The sequence below is a fragment of the Panthera leo genome, chromosome B3 (genome assembly GCF_018350215.1).
Source record: "Panthera leo isolate Ple1 chromosome B3, P.leo_Ple1_pat1.1, whole genome shotgun sequence".
Classification (NCBI taxonomy): Eukaryota; Metazoa; Chordata; class Mammalia; order Carnivora; family Felidae; genus Panthera; species Panthera leo.
Genome location: NC_056684.1, coordinates 117,199,078 through 117,221,938, shown reverse-complemented (window position 1 = coordinate 117,221,938; position 22,861 = coordinate 117,199,078). Strand labels below are relative to the sequence as shown.

The 22,861-nt window shown below is 50.5% G+C and overlaps 1 protein-coding gene across 1 annotated transcript in view; it reads right to left on the bottom strand.

Annotated features, from left to right (window-relative positions):
• Nucleotides 1–22,861, bottom strand: part of RGS6 (regulator of G protein signaling 6) — a 595,776-nt gene that overhangs the window by 11,287 nt on the left and 561,628 nt on the right. The window contains exons 17-18 of the mRNA XM_042943677.1: nt 14,276–14,365; nt 10,441–10,494 (exon numbers count right to left, since the gene is read on the bottom strand). Of these exons, the coding sequence (XP_042799611.1) occupies nt 10,441–10,494; nt 14,276–14,365 (144 nt within the window). The remainder of the gene's footprint in view (nt 1–10,440; nt 10,495–14,275; nt 14,366–22,861) is intronic.

Here is a 22,861-nt window from a genome sequence, read left to right as displayed (position 1 = left end):
ATCCAGCCAAGGCTGTCCGTCTTGAACCCAGTCCACTTTTGTGCATTCTGCTGGGCACCGAAGGGACCTTGTTCTCGGGGTCAAACGAGCAGGTCGTCTTCAATAGGGGATGAGAAGGTAGCTGGGGGAAATGTCACTGCCAAGTTCCAACAACATTTGACCCTAGGTGGTTGGTGCTGCTCAGGCATGCCCCCGATGTGACGACCTGGCTACCGGTGGGTGGGGAGCAGTCTGGACAGCTCCTGGCAGTGAGCCATGAGGAGCCTCCCAGAGTGCAGTCCCCACGGGGGCAAGGTGCACTTCACTGTGCATTTAGTTATTCACGCAGTCCTGGGGAGTGTGGATAGGAAGAGGACCCTGACACTAAAGCTGAGCAAAGATGCTGAAGGGCAGGGGGGGGACCCCAGCGGCTACCTCCCCACCACTCCTTCTTGGTGATCCTTCCCATTACATCCTACAGGTCTAGAAACAATTTAAGAAAAACTATCATTGAGACCTAGCAAATGACAGGCTTTGGAGCTGTGTCATTACCAAGGAAACCGCCATCAAGTACGTGATCGCTGGGATGCGATCACTCAACACACGCTAATGGTGGACTCTTTTTACATATTTAGAATAATGGATGCTCTGGAACCTTCTAGTATCATCCAGGACAGAAAATCCACCAGAATTTCCCTTCTACTTTCGCTATAGGTTGGATTGAGTTTTATATGGGCTGCTCTATCCTCTACTTTCCAACTTAATCTGTTGTGATGTAAAGGCCAGGTCCTCTATCCATGCCTGATAGTCTGTCTTTTCCCATTAGGCGTGGGGGTTCAGATGTACCCTGTTCTTGGTGCAAACGAGAAAGGCCAGGATCATGGCATGGAAACGTTCTCCAACCCTGTGAAAAAGCATGGATGCCTTCTGGAACCCCATACCTTTCCCTCCCCACCCCTTATAGCCAGGCACTGATGGTGCCTGCTAGAGTTTTAAAGGTCTGTCGGAAGGAGCACAGTACCAATCAACTGTAACTGGGTTTTCTTTAGCTTAAAAAAAAAAAAAACGTCTTATTAAAACTTTGCTGAGTTTACGGGGATCGCCATGTTTAATGAGAGGCCTCGAAGAATTTGAAAGCAAGAGATGAGGAGAGGAAAAAAGCCATAAGCTGTAATCACCATAATTATACAATCCCATGATGAGTTGGAAGCAGCCCCGGTGAAGCCCGAGAGAAGAGGGAGTGTCATCCACAATCGTGCTGGTCTTCGGGACATCTGGGAGGAATGTGACACGAGAGCCCTTCCCTCCCCTGAGTTGGGCTGAAGATGAGTCCTCGAGGCAGAGCCCAGGAGGAGGGGGCCTCCGGAGGGCAGTTTCTCCTCGGTCTAAGGCCTCTGGGGGGCATGTTCTGCTCCTGGCCAGGCGGAGATGGAGCTGGTGCCAGCCGCCCACCTGGAGTCTGTAACTGGCATTGTGGGAAGGGGCAACTGGCATCCTCTTCTTTCCTGCTTTCAAAAATCCACCCTTCCTGGATGGCAATGATGACAGGCCAAGCTTTCTCCGACTCAGAGCCAGGGTGCCCCACGCACATGCCCACTCCGGCTGTGCTCAGCCTGATGGCACTACAGCCGCTCAGCTGCCCTGTGCCAGCGGGCGCCTGTGTCCTCTGCTCGCTGACCTCCTTTCAGGCACTGGGGGGAGAGAGCCCTGTTGCCAGAGCTCAGCTGCAGCAGCAGCAATTGGCTTAAAAAAAAAAAAAAAAAAGAAAAAACCAACAACAACAAAAGGCAAGGATGACACATGAAGGGCAGTAATTCCGCTACTTGACAGTTTCCCCTGCTTCGCCTGTGTCATCACCTGGCTTTTTCTCCCCCAAGGCAGAGGCTAACCTGACTCTTACGTCCCTCTCTCCCACTCTCAGCCAACTCCCTTCATAGGATCCCCTCTCCTTTTCTAAGGCTCATTTATAACCCATAGAATAAAATGGCAGTAGGATCCATTTAACAAATGTCTAATGCATCAGAGGATTCCAGCTACAAGAGACGATAGAATCCAGTGCAGAAGCCTACTCTACAATACCCTGGGCCGTTCAGCTTCTGAGCGTTTCCAGGGAGCTCAGTGATCCTCCAGGGGATGTGTCCCGTTGTTGGGAAGTTGCTACTGTTAGTCTCCAGTAGACTGGCCCTCCCTGTATCTTCTACCCGTTTGTTCTAGCTTTGTCTGGAACTACCCAGAAAGGTCTGCTTACTGCGGGAGGCAAACACAAATACATCTCGCGATGGTTATCTAGTCTCCTGAGGGACTAGACCTCTTTATCCTACCTGACATACCTTCCCCAGTTATTCTCTACCGAATTTTCTCAAGATTGTTCAAGTTCCTGATAAAATGTGGGGGCTTAGAACCAAGACTCAATACAGTCTAGAGCAACATGAAAATCAGTGAGACACTTTTTTTAGTCCTTTCACTTTTGTTATTACAGCCTAAAGTAGCTTTTCTCTTAAAAAAGGCAATCGGGTCGTGCTTTTGCTTATATTAAGCTTATAGCTAACTACAACCCCAGATTTTTTTTTTTAACTTGAATTACAGCAAAGTCTACAAATGTCATTCTGTAGTTATGAGACAGAATGATTTTTAACCTAAATTTTATCTGGTTCAATTGTTTTTGACCCATCATCCCACCTGAAGGAGATACTTTTTGAAGGTAATTCCATTACCTACCAAACGAACAACACCTCGTAGGCTGGGATCTCTGAACATGACTGACGTGTTTTTCTCTTCATCTGAGTCATCAAAAAGGATGTTGATAGGACAGGGCCATGTGGCCTACAACCAGAAACTGCCTTTCCGGTTGACACAGATCTATAGAACTCACCCTCTTACCAGCCATTAAAATGCCACGAATGTACTTGCTTTACCTAATTATGGGCAAACACAGAGAGAGTGCAGGTGGAGGGGGGGAAGGGCAGGAATGGATATTGTTTTCAACCTTACTGCATTACCAGCAGGTCACGAATAGATACTCTCTGGAGCAGGGGGTGTAGTTACGATAATCATCCTTCCGCAACCAGCCCGGCTGACAAGGGCAATGTGGAAAGTTCCTGCTGAATATTACGCCAGTGAGAACCATTTCTGTTGGGGGGGCTGTGGTGCTCAGGTCGAAGGGATTTGGCCGTGATTAGGAAGAGTGCACGGATCACTACCAGCTGGGTCCTGCCGCTGCTGGGGTGGTCACACACTCCCAACCCTGCCTCGCCTTCCCGTCTGTGGGGGAGCCACCGAAGGCTCCTTCTCTCACTGGCCTTCAGGTGCCATGGCCAAAGTGAAAATTCCCCTGCTCTGAGCCCTCCTCAGGCCCCCATGCGGTATCCCACTTAGCTTTCTGCTTCATAGCAACATTTCACAGAGTGTTCCTGTGTAAAGTTTTACATCCCGCACCCTGTGCTCCTAGGGTTTCTATCTTGCCCTCCTTCCGCAATGCTGAGATTCCCAAACTTGACTTGAACCAAGGGTACTCACTTGCCACTTGCTGTACAAAAGGGGAGACAGAGGAGCTCATTTTGGGGGAACGCTGTGGCGGTCTTACTTCTTTGCCTTCAAGGTCCTTAGACCTAGAGCTCTCTGACGTCTACTGTTCCAGCCTGGACACAGACACCCTTGGGTCTCTTCCCCCTGACCTTGACAGCTTTGTCCCCTCTCTAGGTTCCTGCTATTCCAAAGCCCAACACCTGGGGGTTTCTCTCTTTGCCCCCCTTGGCCCCCTGGCAGGACAGAGGTGGATTCCACCCTTTGAAGAAGTGGGTGTCCTGTCCCGCTGAGTGGTCTTCCCGCCCCACTGATCATCCCACTGTGGTCGCCTTCACCCCCTGCCTTCTCACTGGACAGATGGGAGCCCACGGCTGTTCCCATGTGGCTGCCGGGGGGGCAGGTGTCAAAAGTATGACTGTGTAAGTGACAAGGAACAGGCTGAAATCCCACAACTGCATCAGCTACTTTTAAAGTGAGAGCTCCTTCTAGAAGGACGTCTTTCCTGAGTGGGGGTTGAGAGGAAGGCTCTGCTATGGCAAAGGGCTGCAGGTCACTTCCCGAAATAGATTCCCGCCTGGCACACGCAGACACAGTTTGCCCCCAGCCTGCCTTGCGGGAGACTGGCAGGGTATGCGATTTGGATCTGAATCAGTGGCTGTAAACACACAGCTGTGCCTTTCTGCCTCAGAGGAGTTTGATTTTCACTTGACTGCTCGGCGCACTGGGGTCTGGAGAAGGCAAAAGAGGGCCTGGGTGGTGGGGAAGGAGGGCTGGCGAGAGGAGGCGGGAGAAGCTTTGCAGAGCACGTGCCCCATGCGTGGGGAGGCTGAGTCACGGCTGGGTTTTCTCTCCGAGGGGACACTCTGTGGGGGAGGGGTTTTGGGCTGCTTTGGGCTGACAGGTGGAACCATCAGCTGCAACAGCTGGGGGTTCCTCCTTCCGAGGGAGTGGCAGGGTGTAGGGCTCAGTTTCTCCAAACTGACAATGTCTGACTCTTTTTGGTGAATAAAAATCTTACTTCCCCGGAGTCTCAGAAGACCCGAGCCCATCTCCTGCCACGGGGAGTCACCTCTAGCCCTTTTCCTTTTCTGCACCCCGGCAGCCAAGCTGATTCGGTTGTTGTCTTACAGTTTCTAACGGACTTTGATATTTGCATGTCAAGCTACAATACTGTAATAATAAATACGCTTTCTGAAGCTTTACTTGGAGCCAGGACGGAGAGAGGGGCGGAGGAGGCTTAATGACCACTGCCTATAACCAGTATAGCCTGGACTCTCAGAACCTCCTTTTGGTCACCTCTAAGAGAGGACAGAGAGCAGCAGGATGACGCTGAGGTCCCCGGATGCCCACACTGCCTTCTTTCCCATGCTCCACAGTGCATGGGGTGATGTCACAGCACCCACATGGGAGCACACCCCCTGCCCGGCTGACCTCACCCCCCACCTCCCGCACACACCCAGCTGGGCATCCTTCCAGAAGGGCAGGGACTCCAGAGCTGGCAGGGGTGACCCGCATGTGTTGCCCACCCTATTTCTGGTGACCCCTCCCTTCCTGCTCTCCAGGGGTCACACTGTGTGAGTGAGCCCTGGGGACTGGAGCAGGCCTATGACTTAGATAGCCGGTGGCACCCTTAGTTCTGCTAGTGCCTTATCCTCACATCCTTGCCCAGGGCTTTTAAGTCCAGATCCAACTCCATGCTCTCCATGGTTTCTGTCCCGGTCTCCAAGGCTCGCAGCCACTTTCCAAGCAGGAAGGTGACTCTTTGCTCATTCTGAGAGATGATGAGCACAATTCAGGAATCCTAGCCTAGGAAGAAGCACAGACCTATGGGCACTCCCAGCTGGAGCAGGCTGTAGAGATTATTTAGTCCAAGCTACTGTACGTAGGAGGAAACCAGGGCTCAGAGAGGGCTGACCACTTCCCTGAGGCTGCACAGCTAGCATGTTGAAGCTAGGAGCAGGGGCCGCTGCATGGAGGCTGCTGACGAGTTCCACCCGGTCCCGGAAGTCCTCACTGCTCAAGAGGGGCAGGTTTTTACGCTTTCCTTCCCAAATGCCACTATGCAAGTCCCCCTCCACGTCTAGGCGGGCTGCGGTTTCACTACAGCTGGGCCTCGGGGCACTGGCGTGGGAGAGGCGAGCGCAACAGTCTGACCCAGTGGTCCCAAAGGGGCCCAAGGACTGTTTGCAATCCAAACCAACCCCATGTAATGATTTTTAACCGGTAGTCCTTTGCTGGAGGCCCAAAAGGGTTTTTTTTTTTGTTGTTGTTTTGTTTTGTTTTTTTTTTTTACTAAGGTCGAAGCCCTTCGAGGGGCTCTGCTGAATCTAGGTACTTGAGAACTCATTCCACCAGAGTGGGAGGCTGTTTCCCATGATACACTGCGGAGGCATTGGGTGGGGGGAACAGCCTCCTGGGGAGGGAGCTGACCCCCGCTCTGTTCCTGGAGCACCCTGGTTGTCTGCCGGCTGCCTCGCCTGCCAGGAGCCTCAGCCTTCCACTTCCTGATCGGCCGGAGCTGGGTGGGGGTTCTTCCTGCAGAGCTGCCTGTGAAGGAGCGGAGGTGGGCTGCTGACTTTTCCCCTCTCATTAGCTTTTCTTTTGGCCAGGGAGGGAGGAAAGGCAGAGGGAGGGAGGGGAGGGGGAGGGCGGGTGACAGCTGGCTCCCAGGGCTTCCGGGTCTCTGACTTTCCGGCTGCATTCCTTGGCAGGCAGGCGGGAGGGAAACGCCTGTTTGGAGATGCCAGTCTCCCTCATCTGCGGGGCCTGTGGCTTCAACTCCAAGGAGCACCTTGACAAAGCTCCACGGCCATGTTGTCTCAGGCGGGTGGACCCCTGGTCCTCAACTCCTCTCTCCTCTGTGGCCTCCAGTGCTTGCTCGGGCACCTGCAACCCCATTTCCCAGCTTTGGAGCCTGAGGCTACAGCCGAGGGAGCTGCGGCTTAGGTGAAAGCCTCAAGGGAGGCTGATGCCAGTGTCACTCGGGCTGCCATTTCCCCTGCCTCGAGTGCATCACCCCCCTGTGGCCTCTTCCATGGGACGGTACGAAAGAAGAGGACCTTCTCTAGCTTCCCCTCCCCAGGCTGGAGTGCTCGCCAGGTGGCTTCGGCCACCACCCAGAGAGGGACAATCAGATTGCTGCTGCTGAGCCTTTGGCCGAAGGCGTTTGCATCTTCACACCCTCCTCCTATGCATCCCGGGGCCTGTGTGTCAGAGTCAGCCTAGCGGTAGGGCCTGAGGGGATGAGCGAGCCTAAGAGAGAGCAAGGGGACAGCGGGACTTTCGGCTCTGGCCACCCTCCCACCCTCCATGTCGTCTGTCAACAGCAAAACCAGGAGGACGGCGGAGAATGGCAGGAGGCCGGGCACTGGCATCTCTCTCCACAGAGAAGCCCCTGCTCCACCAGTCGGCAACACCGGGGCTCCCGCCAAGGACTGTGAGGAGGAGAGGGAAGGTGATGGAGAGACGGCCCACGATGATGCCAGATCCTTCCTGCTGCATAGTTTACAGCCGTTGTGAAAGGGAGCTTCTCAGTAAGTAGGACTAGGGGAGACAGGCTCTGAATCCGTGTGTGGGCCGCCCCCTTGTGAGGCGGCCATGTGTTATAGTTCTCCAGCTGGGGCTCCTCGGATCAGACCCACCATGTACAGCGGTGTGGGTCATTCACTACACAAGGGCAGCTGAAGGTCGAGTAGGGGCTGAACTCCAGCCTGCGCTGTGCTTGTCCAGCTGGGCATCTGTGGGCCTTGGGCCCATCAGAGGAGTCCTGTTTTCTGTTTTGAATGAAGGTATAACATGGGCTAGTTGCACCATGCCATAGACTTTCAGCTATGTTTGGTCTTGAACCTGGGTCTTTCCCGTCCGTCAAATAAGCAGAGCTTCGTGAAGGCTCTGCGTCTCCAGTGAACCCAACTACGTGATGCTCGGCACAGCATATCCCCAGACATTGGCTTTGTATATTCAAGTTCTGGGTGACTCCGAGTGAATTTCCATTGGAAGGAGAAGCTCCCACAGCACTGCCTCTATTGGGGATTGCAAGGTATCTGCACCCAAACTAGTATGGCCCCAGCAGCTTCCATGAACCACTTTAAACTACTCCCCAGGATCTCCTGGAAAAGGGGCCGTGTCTGGCCTTTAACAGATAATCCCTCCACGTCATAATACATCTTAAGACTTGGAAGGAACAATCTGCTTTCTCCAAAGCTTCTTTTACCAAGAAAAGAAAGGAAATTGACCATGGGAGACTATCTGACTGAACTATCCAACCACCTGGATTAACGTTGCTTGCCACCAATTAGTCCTAAATGGCAGGTGGCCTCATATTCTTGGTCCATGAACTGCCTACCTTTACTCCTTCATGTTTCATATTAATCCCATGACACAGAGGGCCTTTTTATACATATTTCCCAGCACCGTGGGAATTCTATTGAACTATCTTTCAACGAGTTTTATAGTTTGCAGTATACAGCAGATGACATATTCATATAGACCTTCTTTTAGAGAAATCTAGCATTTTATGTATATTATATCCAGAAAAATGGCTATCAGATTGCAAGGCATATTGGTTGGTTGGTTAATTCCATTTGATTGGAACACTGGGCTGTTCAGACCAAGTTCTTGGGTTCCAGCCTCACGTACTCTGAGGGTTGCCACTATTCTACAGTCATAGGCCATTTCCTCCAACACAGCCATATCTTGTGGGTGTGTGGTGTTGTCGCAGGAGTACAGGGAACACGGATGCATCCATGCAAATCCATTTCCGCCACTGGAACCAAGAGATTGGAATGCACCACCCATTAGAGTCTTCATGAAAGGGAATCTAGAAACTTTTTGTTTGAAGTTTGGCCCTTCTATTATATAGATGCGAAAAATCTCAGGAGCTTGGAAGATTTTTTTTCTCCTTCAGCCAGCCTTGAAAACATCCCTGCACACTTGAGACGCTGGGAAGATGTCTGGTGCTTTCTCATTCCACATGCTTTGTTAACAGACTTTGGAGGACCACTGACCCAACACTACTTCTGGGTTGAAGAGGCATCATTAAAAGCTCTTCACAGAGTTTCACTGAGATCATTCAGGCCTTTCCTGATACCCACGTCTCATAAAAAGCAGCCTGGAGATGTTTGAACATCTTGTCTGGGTACCAGCCTTCCTCTCTCCCACCCTCGGCCTACAAGGTCAACCTGAAGGGCTTCCAGGGGGCTCTGAGAGTTCTGTTGCCTTGCGTTTGCATCTAGTGGTCCAGCTTGCCTCACGGTATACTCTGGGTTCTTCAACAAAGTTCTTAAACATCGTCTACACACAGCATGCAGTCCTCAAAACCAATAGGGAGGGACAGGTTCCCACCACTCTCCGCAGGGCCTCAGGGGTGGAGAAGCTCCAGAAGGCTTTGTCTCTGGCAGCCTGTGGCAGCTTGTTAGTGTGTGAAGCCACATAGCTGTGGCAAAGCAGCCGCAAAGACACACAGGGGACCAGTAGGCCTTGCATTCTGCAAGTTCTGATTTCTCATGAGGAAAGCCCATAGAGAAGACCAAAGAAGGGATGAGCACCCATATTTTAATTGCCACCTACTACACTTATTGTGATGATCACATCTAGCAAATTCAAAATAATGTTTAAATTCCGTTAAAATGCATCTGGCTGTGACAGGTAGTTGATGAGGTTGCTTTCAGCCCAGAATTCTTACAATTTATGTTAAAAAGATGAAATAAAGATACTAATCACACGATAGTTAGGTTTACAAGGACTCTCCTCCTCAACAGAGAAAGGGGAGTGGGGGAAAGGGCAAATCAGCATCAGTGGGTTTCTGTCCTTTGGGAAGGGAAGTGTGGCCAGTTCCACGCATGGCCTTCCTGTTCCCTGGCTGCCATTTTGGTTCCCACTGGCTTGATGTTAACAATGCAGGCTGGGCCCCATGAACTCAGCAGCTCATTCTGATGAGCGAGTGAATGCGTGAGAACGAGTCCTTCCTGTACAGTAAGCTCTACACTCGAATCTTGGAGAGAATGGCATGAAAAGGAGAGATGGGTCTGTGCTGTTCTACAGACCACAGTACAGAACCTCCACTATGCACCATGGGGAAGACCTACTCGTTCAGCACTGTCGCCTGTTACCATGGGGTTTCCTATATGCCACTCTTGCACTCTATAACCCTCGAATCTCGATGTGCATGGGAAGTAGGCCACTTCCCTACAAGAAGAGTGAACCTGTAGCCCACCTGTATTCCCTCTATCAGAATCAGGACAAGGCCTTGCTCCTGGGAGGACTTGTTTTTTCCTCCACCCCTCGGTGGCTACTGCCCTCCTCTCCCTGTTACGCTACGCGGATGAGGCTGACAGGGGCTGTAAGGGATGTCGGAACTCATGCAGAGGCCACTAATACACACGCCAGCTAGACTGCATCGCCAGAACCCATGCAGCACGGCCACCTTCTGCACACGCAAAAGCCGCCACACAGCAACATTAGCTCGCGACCTGCACCTGCGTGATTGTCAGAGTTCATTCACAGAGGGAAATTTGGAATTTTTTTTTTTTTTCAGGTGAGCTATGGCTCTGAGCCAATTTAGTTCATGGTACAGTTCGATGGCCTTCTCCCTGGGCTGCTGCAGAAGATGCACAGGCCGAGCAGCCCCAAGGGCAGCACGGTCCCTCCTCCCCAAAGCCCTGAGCGGAATATCAAATGCAAGGCCCGAGGCAGGGCGGTTGTGTGTGCACCTTCTGCAGAGGGAGCCGCTTGGTCTCTTGCAAACCCATCCCTAGAAGAGAAGCTGCAGACGCTCGCAAAAGAAAAGGGGTGTATTGAGTGGGGAAAGCGCTGGACTCCCTCCCGCCTCGAAGGAAACGACGACGACGACGACAACAACAATAACAACCGAAGAAACAAAATAAAAAAAAAAAAACCCAGAAGAAACGTTGAGGGAAGAAAACCAGCTGAACTTACCACACTGCGAGTGAACTTTTCTAAGGAGGTTCTACGACCTTGCTCACTTTCTGGCTTTAGGGGAAAAAAAAAAAAAAGGTAGGGAGAAAAATACAGAAAAAAAAAATCTTCAGCTTACATGTGGTTTCCAAATAGCAGCAGCGGCAGCTAATGAGCAAAAACAACAGCAAAACAGGGCGAAAAAATGGGAAAAGAGAAGCGGCCAGCGCTGTAGGTGAGTCAGTGGGAGAGACAGAAAACAAGCCTGCCGGAAATGGTGCTGCCTCTTGGAGCAGTTAGGAGAGAGGGGTGTTTGCTTCTCTAGGGGCCATCTGTCGCGCTGCAGGGCTCGGAGTGGGAGCGCCTGTGCCTTTGCACGGGGCCACGGTCAGCAGTTTGGAGCGGCCTGCTCCACTGGCTGTGCTCATGGGCAGGAGCCCCTGGTGTGTGTCCTTTAACCTGCAGGCAGACATCTAGGGCCCCAAGTGGGGACCCAGAACAGACTAGCTCTGAGGGCCGGGTGGTCTGTCGGGGATGCTGATGAGACATCAGGAAGTGGCCATGGGCAAGGTGAGGTCGTCAATTGCATCTACAGTCTGGGTTGGGATTCTGGGATTTTCCCACCCAGATGCAGCCAGAGAGTTTGCTAACTTTGGTGACTGCCTAGTGGCCCCCTGTTGACTTTCATTCTGTGTTCTTAGAGCAACGAGTGTCTACGCATGCCCTTTTATTCGGCAAAGGGCCTTGGGCCTCAGAAGGAGTATTTTGGACAGAAAATGCTCTCTCGGTACGCAGGCAGGTGACCCCTTCTAAGTTTTACACAGGGCAGGCTACAGGAGGCTCAAGGACCGCTGTGGAGAACTCTTAGCTAAGGAGCCCGTGACATGGACCAGAAGAGACAAAGCCCGTGAATGCTCCCCCAAGCCTAGTCACTCACTACCACAGAAGGAGAGGAGGCTTTGGTGGGCACCTGACCCTCTCCCTAAGTTTCTAGCTTTTCTGAGAGGTTTTGGGAGAGAATTACATCCCGAATCTTTGCTAGTTTATCCCAGAGCCCTGTTCCAGGGTCCTGAGCCTGAGGCTGGGAAATCTGGAGAGTACAATCACTCACATGGACACACACACACACACACACACACAGCAAATAATGGAAACTGGAGAGCTGCACAAGCAGCTGGGTGTCTGTGGGTCTCCAGTGTGCCGAAAGCAGAGGGGCAGGCAAAGGGCAGCTGCCTGTCTGTGTGGACAAGGTCAGAGGGCTTCTTTGGCAGTCATGCCCCCGTCCCCTCAGCTGGCTGCCGGAAGACAGGATGTTGCAGAAGGAAAACACAACACACACACACACACACACACGACACCCCACGGTAGAGCCAGGCTGGTCTTTCTCCTTACACAAGGAGCCGAAGGGTACCGTACCAAGTCTCGGCTCTGGGGACAGCAGGACTCAGCTTCAATCGGTGGGCGGCCCGAGGTGGCACACACTTGGCTTGGGTCAGGCTGCTCCTGAGCCCTGCAGCTAGCACGGTGTGCCTACCACTCCTGACCTCTGGCTACTGGGCTGGTGTTTACAGAGGGTCGCCGTCAGCCTGACTCACTTGGGTTCCTGCCTTGCACGAGCCCTCCGAGCTACCCTGGAAAATCATCATGGGTGCTTAATTGTCCCAGAGGAGCCCTCAAAACCCAGCTCACCTGCCCCTTGAGAACCTGGTTTGCCAGAGTGACTAACCTTATCTTTGACATCATTAGGACAGAGGGTGAACTAGGGATGAAGGCTCAGGAGGCTGTGGCTCCAGACTCCATCACGAGATGGAAAAGCAGAAAAAGCGAGGCCCGTCCACGTCCCCTCTCGTAGCTGGAGCTTGTGACTCTCACGTACCTTCATGATCTGGACATTTATGTCACATGGAAAGCCCATCTCTGAAATCAAGGCACTCTAGGCCTACCTGAAAATGCTGAGTTACAAATCCAGTCCACACCTGGAGACTCTCAGGGAGAAATGGGAAAAAAAAGTAGGTTTTGTCACTGTTTTTGGCAACAACTGACCCCTGGATATTGAAAAGGTGTTGGCATCGGTAAGAGCTTTTCTGCCGAAGAACGTCCTATAATCTGGGGGCTGGGAGGGTAATTCTAGTGAGTTTCATGTGTAATGTTTCACAGGAAAGCCGTGGGTTCCTCCCTCACGTGACCTCCTACGGGATCGGGAAGACTTGCAGGCACAGGAGTATCAGCTCCACTCCCTGAGCCCGGGGTGTGCTCTCCCCTTGAGTTCAAAGCCACAAGGAGACTGAGTGGCTCCTGGCTTCTCCTGGGTATGTAGATGGGCTCGGAGGGGCCAGACTGCTAGAGCCTCAGAATTTCTCCAGACTGTGATCAGTTCAGGGTCTGGAGCCACGAGAAAGGGGAACGTTTGCTTCGACCATCTCCCATGAGATCTGGGTTGGAGATACCAGAAGTGTCCATAACCTTTCTTGAAAAAAATGGGCATCTGATGTTCCCCTCCATCAGAGCCCCCTCTATCTACATCCTCCTGTAAGGGAGCTGGCAAGAGGCCAGGCTTTCCATTTTCCATCACAGTAGTGACATTTGATGGACAGGGTGCAGGCAACCAATAAAGCTGGGTTTCTGACAACCTGGGCTTTCCAGAAGTCCTTTTTCCCTTCTCAGACTATCAGGGATTTTCTCAGGGCTATCTAACAGCAGGATAGCAGGATATAAATGCTCTTCTAGACTCTGGAGTTAAATGGTACTGACCAGATACGCAGACAGGATCCTGGCACATGAGGTCGACAGTACACAGAAAGAAGGGCCGCGTGGCTGGGGGGACGCGGCCTGACAGACAGTGTGGTGGTGGACAACCACATGCTTAGGGACTGGGGCTGGCTGGCTGGGAGGGGAGAAGAGGGGTGCACATAGCTAGCGTGGCACGAAAGTGTGGATGTGAGTGCAAGGAGAGCCACACTTAACCACACGTGGGTCTCAGAGCACAGGTGGCAAAGTGTAGAGGGTTCGCAGGGATACTGGAATCCTGGGCTATCATCTCTCCTGCCTCCCCTTTCCCAGACCCCATGCCCCTCCCTGCTCTCCCTTCCCTCCTTCCCCAAATCCAGCTGAGTTCCTCCTGCTTCAGTTGCCCCTCGCCACTGACGTGCCCGGGGTCCCCGGGCACCCCCCCCGCCCCCAACTCCAGACGTCAAGGTCTGCAGGGAACATGACTTGATTCCAAGGGGAGGAGGAATAAGAAGCTGGGGTGCACCTACTTTATGGCTAAAAGAAAAGGCAAACGCTGTGGGGTCGGGGAGGGAGGGGAAAGGGGTATCAGGGAGGGAATGATCCCAGGAATGACTTCCGGGACCAGACTGGGAACTGGAGGAGGGGCTCGGCACGTGTAAGATTTTCTACCCAGATGTTCTGCCCCGATCCTTGCCTCATCTTCATCCCTGAGTTGGTCAGGGAGATAAAATCTGTAGTGAGGGGGTTGGATTTTGTAGTGAGGGTCTCTTTCTGGTTTCCTGAGGGACTCGTTGGGGTCACTGCTAGCCCTGAATCCTTGTGCCAAGCCACTGTGGACTCAGTATTTGGTTACGCTCCCTGCTGTGGGCAGAACACTTGCAGACCAAGGTAATGGGAACATGGAGACAGGAAGCCACACTGGGGACCTTGGTGGCGGCTGGGGGTGGGGGTGCTGGGGTGGTGACAGTTCTGTCTTCCCTTAGAGAGGGAGCAGATAGAGAAGGGAAAGAAGAAAAGAGAAAATAAATAAAACCCAAGGGATGATAATCTCATTTCACGCCAGCAGCAAGCAGCAGGCAAGGGTCAACAGTGCTAAGAAAGGCGGGCCTGCCCTTCCCAATGATACCTTCTTCTTGGCCAGCAGCAAGTCCTGGTAGGCATTTGACCGGAGGAAGCGGGCATAGCTGTCACTCTTCATCAACTTGTAGATGTGTTCCTGGGAGGGGGAAGAAGTGGGAAGACGCAAGAAAGAACTATCAGCCACAACCCAACTGGCTAAGGGGAATCACAACCCAACTGGCCACTGGTTTAGGAAAGAAACACACAGGCATGCTTCCGTGTATCTAGAAACACTTGCAATGTTTGTTTTGTTTTGCCCCACCCAGAAACACCAAACAAAATGTATTTTCTCTCTTAGCATGAAACATCCTCAAGGGTCACGTCCCAAAGTCTTTGTAATTGGGCCTTGGTGCCATGTTGAGATGCAATATTGCTTAATGATTAAAACCACAGGCACAGCAATGAGAAGGACCGAGTACTGATACACCCAGCCACTTGGATGAATCTCAAGGGAATTATGATGAGCGAAATCTCAAGGGAATCCCCAGAAGGTTACATACTGTACAATTCCATTTATATAACGTTCTTGAAATGACAAATTATAGAAACAGACAACAGATGAGTGGTTGCCAGGGGTTAAGGACGGGAGGGGGATGGGATGGGAGGTTAGTGTTGTATGGAAACCGTTTTGACAATAAATTATAAAAAAAATTAAAATAAAATTAAAAAAACATAAAAAAAGACAAAATGAAAGATTCTTGCAGTGATGAAATGCCTCTCTGTCCTACACACGTGATGGAGCTGTACAGAACTAAACACACACACACACACACACACATGCAGATGCACATGAGTACAAGTAAAATTGGGAAATCTGATACTCAGTGGATGTAGCAATGTCAATATCATGGTTATGAAATCATACTATAGTTTTGCAGATGTTACCATTACGGGAAGCTGGATAAATGGTACATCTCTGTATTATGTCTTATGACTGCATGTGAATCTAGCAGTATCTCAAAATAAAAAGCTTAATTAAAAGGGCCCCTGGGTGGCTCAGTCGGTTAAGCGTCTGACTTCGGCTCACGTCATGATCTCACAGTTCGTGGGTTGGAGCCCCACGACGGGTTCTGTGCTGACAGCTCAGGGCCTGGAGCCTGCTTCGGATTCTGTGTCTCCCTCCCTCTCTGTCCCTCTCCCACTCACACTCTATCTATCTCTCAAAAATAAATAAACATTAAGAAAATGAAGAAAAGGCTTAATTAAAAAAAAACATAGGCAATGATGCAATTAGGTCAGTTGTACATGTTAGGGTCACCATCCCATCCTGAAAGGGTGCCCTTGGCAACCATTTACGGAGCACGTGAGCAAGTGCAGCGGGCCTAGGGCTTCTATCCAGGAGGGGCAGATGCTGTGGCGTAGTATTCTCTCTTCTCCTGGGCTCCTCGAGGCATTTGCATTCTGGTCTTGGTGATGAATTTCACCCTTGACTTCCAGCTAATCCCTATAGTTTGTGGGCCCTTCCTAACAGATCTGTCCTCAACAAGGGCAGGAAAAGCCTGGTTCCTTAAAAGAGGGAGTTTGTTGATTGAAAAAACGTTACTTATCAGTTGTGATGGAAAGTGCCTCAGCAGGAGAGCCTGGCTGTCGCAAGAGAGGACCTATTAAGAGGGACAGCAGGCTTTAACTAGGGATGGTGGGATTGCCGGCAGAGGCTGGCTTGGCAGAGGACGCATCTTCCCTTATGTTCACTCACTGTTCATCCCGTGAAGCTGGACAAGGACCCCAGCACTTGAGGGAATGAAAAGCTGGTCAGTGAGGAGACAGTGCTCAGTTGAGAGGCTGGATTGGTCATTAGGGACCTCTTCCTTGGGTACTTGCCCTCCAGGGGAGGGTAGAGGAAGAGAGGTCTCCCCTTAGCTGGAGTGGGGGGAGCACATTGTAGAGATACCTGGCTAGGCTTCTATTGCACCCCAGAGGAACCTTTGACAACGGCAAGGGTTTGCTGGGAGCCTCTCCCTTCCCACTTCAAAAGAAAGTGAAAGTAGAAAGCAACAAACTCCTTGGCCGCATATGGATCCTTTTCCATCTCATCTTCAGTTCAGGCACCTGCTTCATTCCTCCTGGAATGCCCCCACGTTTACAACAGCAGGGTGCAACCCAGCTGATGGGATGGCCCACTGCAAGAAGCCAAGCAAAACTCAACATTGGCTTGGATTTGAACCGACTTTGATAACCCAGACGTGTTGCGTTTAATACACTTAGTGAGAACATGCTTCACTGCCTGCAAATTTCAGACAAAAATCCAGCCCGCTCTAGTTTAAATTCCTTGAGGGTGGGAACAATATGTGTTTATCTCTTATTATATGGGTTCCGTGTTAGTGGAATCTACATTGTTTCCAGGGTCACTGAAGTGCTTGTCTGAGTTTAACACCCAGCAAGTTTGCAGGCTCCGTATGTATTGTGGTTTATGGTCACGTCAGTTTGTGCCCTCTGCATGGAAGGGGAGCGGGGCTCACACTCAGTTCAAAGGAATCCCATGTGTGAACATCTTGGGTCATCTCTAATGGCCTCAGAGCAGAGGCCAAAGCACTGCTTTGGTCTTTGTTTTCATATGTAGTCTCTTTAAATTGTTCTAACGTTTAGATCTTACGTACAAATGTGAATCCAGAGTAAAAATGACTCACTGTCTCCTTCTTGTCTCAGGCATCGCTTCTGTCCGGCTGACAGAGCCAGGTGGCTCCTGAGTCATCAGGAGAGACCTGTCACTCATGCCTGGGCCCTCTCCAAACCCCTCTCCAAGGTAACAGGTCCCTGCTTCTTATTCTGACTTCTCAGAGGAATATAAATCCCAGGTATATCTCACAAAACAGTCCCTACCCCCACCCCCTCTTCACTGCCCCAAGAGAGGTAAGGAAATCCCTCCTAGCCTGGCCCTTCTGGCTTTGGCAACACAGTTCTCCCCCGATCCAGCTAATTCCGCCAACCTCACTGTGGGATGGAAAAGCCTGGTCCGTTAAAAGAAGGAACCTGTCAATTAAAAAAGAGCAGGATAAAGCGGATTCCCCAACATTTAGTCACAGAAATATTCAGCAAGTGTTTAACGAGAACCTACTAGGTGTAGGCACTCTGTCAGGCACTGAGGTTACAGCCTGCACAAGACAGATGAGGCCCCTGCTGTCGTGAAGCTTCGATTCTATTAGGTAAGACTGATGCGCGAAGGGGATAGACTACTCCCCCCAAAGCAGTCTCAGGTCCAGCCACTAGTGAATTTTGCTTGGCTTCTTGCGGTGGGGCCCACTCCCATAAGTCACCTTTGTAGATCTGGGGGTGTATTTGAGCTACAAGCTACGAAGAAGAAGCATAAGCACAGGGTGCTGTGAATGTTGCGTATGGGATGGGTGGCCTACCCTGCCAGAGAGAGGGAAGCATCATCTAAACAACCACAGAGCCTCATCAAGGTAGGAAGATGTGAGTGGACAGAGAGAAAAGTATCTCCCAGTTCCGAGGGGATGGAGGGTTGGTGAATCTGGTCTTTCCGCTGCATAGATGGTCAACCAGAGCAAGAAGGGGCAAGCAGGATGGAGTGGCCGACCGGGATGGTCTACTCTCCAGGGGCTCCATGTGGGTCAGAGGAGAAGTGTGGACACTGCTGTCATCTTCTCCATGTCACATGCCAACTTCAGAGCCAGAGCCAAGCTGGGGATGGTATGGGGAGAGGTAGAGAGTGAGGACATGACCTGTTGGGGGTGGGTTCAATAAGGCGGTCTTAATCTGTCAACGCCATCGCTAGCCCTTGGCCATCAGTAGGACAGTCTCAAATTACCCTGTGAGGGAACAACCACCAAAGTAACAACAGCAGATGCAAGGCACAGGTCTGAGAGAGACAATCTGATGATGTGTGCAGATCTCCCGTGTCCCCGGCAGGGCCCATGGAGGCTTCAGGCCTGGGCCTCTATTTCCCACAGTCCAGAGATCCATGACTCTCCCCCACACTCCTCTGCTCCCCCAAGCCAAGAAATGGTGCCTTTGATGTGCCCAGTTTATGGAACTCTGTTCCTTCCTCCTTGCCAGCTTTGTTGAAGAAGCACAAAGACAGTAAACAGGGGGTGGGTGAAAGGAGAGCTGAGGTTTTTCTGGGAATGAGAATTAAGATAGGACTCAGGGTCTTTGGCCAGTTCCCAAATGCAATGAGTTTATCACTGCCAGGGACAGCAAGTGTACAAAGCTCTTGGCAGTGACCTCTCCTGATTTATGGGAGGTTCTGGTTTGTTTCCCCTGCTTTGCAGACAACCAGTCTTAAGGGAAACGTATATCCAGAATCTGCAAAGAGCAAGGGAGCTACTGGCAGAACCAGGGAGCCCCCACTGACAGAATTCCTCAGGGGCTAGAGAAAAATAAGTTTGATCTTCCCATTTCTTCTTTGCCTTTTCTTGTCTTATCTTCCCTTCCCATCCTCCCTCCTTCCCATCTTTTCTCTCTCCTTTCTTCCCTTCCCTCCTTCGTCATTTCTTTCCTCTCTTCCTTAGTTTTCCTCCTCCTCCTCCTTCTCCTCCTTCTTCCTTCCCCTTCCTTTCCTCAAAAAGAGATAGCTGAGTGGACCATGAACAAGCAGAACAACCAGGGTCCACATCTGCCTTCCCACACAAGGGAAGGGTATCACCTACTCCAGGGAGGGTGAGGGTGGTTCTCCATAGGCTGAGCCACTGATGCTCTAGGGCCCTAAATCATACTGGACATCTTACCCACAGTTCTCTGTGGGGTTTGGGCATCACACCCCCAGAGCGGTTGACGGTTATAGTACCGGGATGTCACCTTGATGGGACACTCCACCCTCATTTCCCTTTCTGGGCCCAGCCCCAGGACGGAGAGCTCTGCTCATCTGGGATGCTAAGGCAGAAGCAAGACAACTGGGATCAGTAGGGTGCAAGACACGTGGGAGCTGGGAGGAGTGAGCGGTGCAAGCTGTCTCAAAACCACACCGGCTTCAAAGAATGTTTTGCTGTGATAGTCCTCATTTGGAAATCTCCTTTAACTTTAGGCAAAGCACAGTGACCCTCACAAGCACTGGGGAAGGTAATCAGACAAAAGCCGGGAGCCTTGGGTTCCAGGCCTGCTAGAGCAGCTGAATTACTTGAGAGCACCCTCATGTCCTCGTTGCTGTGGGGTCCTAAACCAGCTACGGCCTCATTTCCCAGCCTTCGAACATCCTCCTGGAGTGGGAAACCACTCAGCTGGAGCATTGCACAGATGCCAAGAGCCCTTCTTGTGATTTTCAAGTGCCCTATTTTTCTTTTTGCAGATACATGTGCCTCATCTCTGCCCTTCACACCCAGGCTTCCCGGAACAACATCTAGACTTTGGGAACTGCTGGGTCCGTTGCAATCTGTTAGAGGAAATGAGCCCGCGAGGCAGAATGTGATGTTGTTCAGTGGTGGAAGCCAAAGACTAAGATTCAGGTCCTGACTCTGCCCCTCTCCGGCCCTGCCGATCACATGATTAAATGCCCAAATAGCAGTGAGAGCACTACAAAAACTGTGCACATGTAAAGTAATAATAATAATTGGCTTTCGTGTTGTGACTGCCCTTGCTAGGGATGACACAGGGGTGAGACCAAAGAATGCAAGATTCCTGGGGTGGGAGGAAAGGTGAGGCAGAGCCCAGTTACATTATTTTATTTAGTTGCTATTGTTTGCTTTGAATCAGTGCTGAGACTGAAATAGCCCTACGTTATAGATAAGGATACCGAAACTCTAAAAGGTTAAGTGACTGGCCCAAGTACAGAGCTAGGATTTGAACCCAGAACTGTGTGACTCCCCAAGCTCATGCTCTTCCCTGGCACCATGTTGTTTTTCATCATCCTTCAGCTGGGGTTTCCAGGGCGTCAGTGCTGCGTGGGGGACAAAAGAAGCCCTCAGTGTGTGGCCAGCAGAAACGTTAGGGGTCTCCTCTTGAGTCCTGAGCTGAGCCATCCTAGTAGTAGGTGAACCACCCTTTGGGAACCATTTACTACCTCCATCATCAGTGATGGTAACAGCTGGGTCACCCAGATCAACTGGCTCTGGCTTCTTACCTCACAGGCTGTGTACCACTTGCCTTCTACACCAGAAGGAAGGGCCTGTTCTGACAAAGCTCTGGGGGCTGACTGAGCCCTTGGGCAGCCATAAGCAGCAAATGTGTAGCAAAGCAAGTCATTGAGCAGATCCCTTTCGAGAGACTCTTGAATATCCTAAACCAAAAGCCTTCAGATCCCAGGCATGGTTAGAGGAGGCCTAGGGAAAATTAGCACTTGTTTAAACACTGGTCCTGCAGGAGGACAGAAGATAGGGTTGCACAGTGGTAAAGTCTTGATGTGGGTCCTAAATCAGTATCTGCTAAACAGTTATAGGAGAGACAACAGAAAGAATGACATGGCAATATGGATACCCACTTGCGTGAAAGGTGGTAGCTTGTCCTCACGGAGGCAGCTTTGGCTGACCATCCTAGAGTCATATGGATCTTAAATGAGAAGCCCTCATTTGGGTTTCTTTGTCCTTCTGAGCAGAACAAGAGGATGCTTGTTTCTATGCAATGCAGCAGTCAAATCATAAGAGAATGTAAGAGTACATTCTCATTGGTCTTTACCCTGCAAATCATCTGTATTAGCATGTTCAATTTGACCAAAAGGTGCAGTAATTTGATGCGGTTCAATTCCTATTCTTTACATAAGAGTAGCTTTGAAGCCATCTTTGTGTATTGCCTTTCATGTACCCAAATACCACGGGTATCAACTTAGACAAGTGTTTTCCTTTTCCTCTTCAAAGTCACGGGGTTTGGTGCAAGAAATCTATGAAGCATCGACAACGAAATTTTGGCATTTAGTTCTCTGGTGTCTTCTCTCCAGGAACTACTAGTCTGTGTGGTAATAAGCAGGACCAGATCACAAACAACGGATTTGTTCTTTTGGAAGATGTATCCCTCCCTCTGCTGTTCATCTTCCTAAAATAAAACCACCCACAGAATAAAATGAGTAACTCCTGGAGCCAGCAGTGCTGTGGCATTCTTTATTAAAATAGGTCTGGCATGGGAAGTCTACCAGGAAATGCCCTCCAATTGAGGATTAATATCAGGAAACTTGGTGCAGTCTTGTGATACAGGCACACAAAGCCACCCACCTCCACCACTAGAGCAAAGATGAACAGCCTTCACCAGGCTACAAAGGCTCCTATTTCTGAGTAATCTGGGACAAACGTAAATGTGTATTCCACTGGGCTCTGGATTTTTTTTTTTAATATATGAAATTTATTGTCAAATTGGTTTCCATACAACACCCAGTGCTCATCCCAAAAGATGCCCTCTTCAATGCCCATCACCTCCCCTCCCCTCCCTCCCACCCTCCATCAACCCTCATTTTGTTCTCAGTTTTTAAGAGTTGGGCTCTGGCTTTTAACAAAAGGAAATGTTAGAAGCCTTGCATTCCTTAATCAAGTTCCTTTTAAACATCTTCGTTGAGATAATAATAGAAACTTTTGACTAGAGGCTTCTTGTCTGCTTAAGGGAGGTATAGACTTGCTGGTATATTTCTCATCTCTTTCATTACTGGTCCTCATTTTGGTCTTGAGGTTGCTCTTTGATCATTCCATGCATGGATGATGGCCAGGTAGAGTTTCAGTAAGTTAGACTGAGGCTTACTTAGGGGAAGGGGCCCTCCTATGGATCTGTACATTCCCAGAGCCTAGAACACCTGACTCTTATTGGATATTCCAAGTTTTGCTGAATTGGCATATTGTAGAAATTTAATTTAACCGGTATTTATTGATCACCTACTATATGTGTCCCCTGAGGTTGTTTGGCAAGATTTTTCAAAGTGGAAAGCCACGGGACAAATTGTCCTTCCTTTGTCTTCACAGGTGCAGCTGAGAGTATTCTAATTTTGGACTGAGTTGTCAAGGAAATTTTTAAAAAACTGAACTGCATGCAGAGTATCACTTTAGTGCCGTGGGGACTTATGAAAGGTAAAGAAGACCAAATTCCCACTCCCGTCAAAGAACTTGCAAATCCAGAGGTGCTGGAAGACCCAGAGGGGCCTCAGTGGGGCACTTCAGCAGCTGCTGTAGGTCAGGAAAGCAGCAGGGCTTGGACAGCTCTGAAGCCAACACAGAAACCTGCAGGAACTGGAGCCAAAGGATGGTTGGGTCTGCCCAGTTCAACAACTGTCAGTCCATTTGATGGACAGATTTCCAATCCAATCCAATCCAACCCAATCCAACCCAACCCAACCCAATCCAACCCAAACCAACCCAACCCAACCCAATCCAACCCAACCCAACCCAATCCAATCCAATCCTATCCAATCCAACCCAATCCAATCCAATCCAACCCGATCCAATCCAACCCAATCCAACCCAACCCAACCTAATCCAACCCAAACCAATCCAATCCAATCCAATTCAATCCAATCCAATCCAATCCAATCCAATCCAATCCCAATGAAATGTTTTCTTAGGCCTGTTTTGTTTTGCTTGTAAAGAATGGTGTGCTTATAGACAAGCTCTGCCTAATGGCAAAAAGTCATCGGGGCCTCCTGCTTCCTTTGCAGTTTCCCTCACAGGTCAAGGCCTCCCAACTGGAATGGGAGAATGTTCAAGAAGTGGATGGATGGGGAGGCGGACAC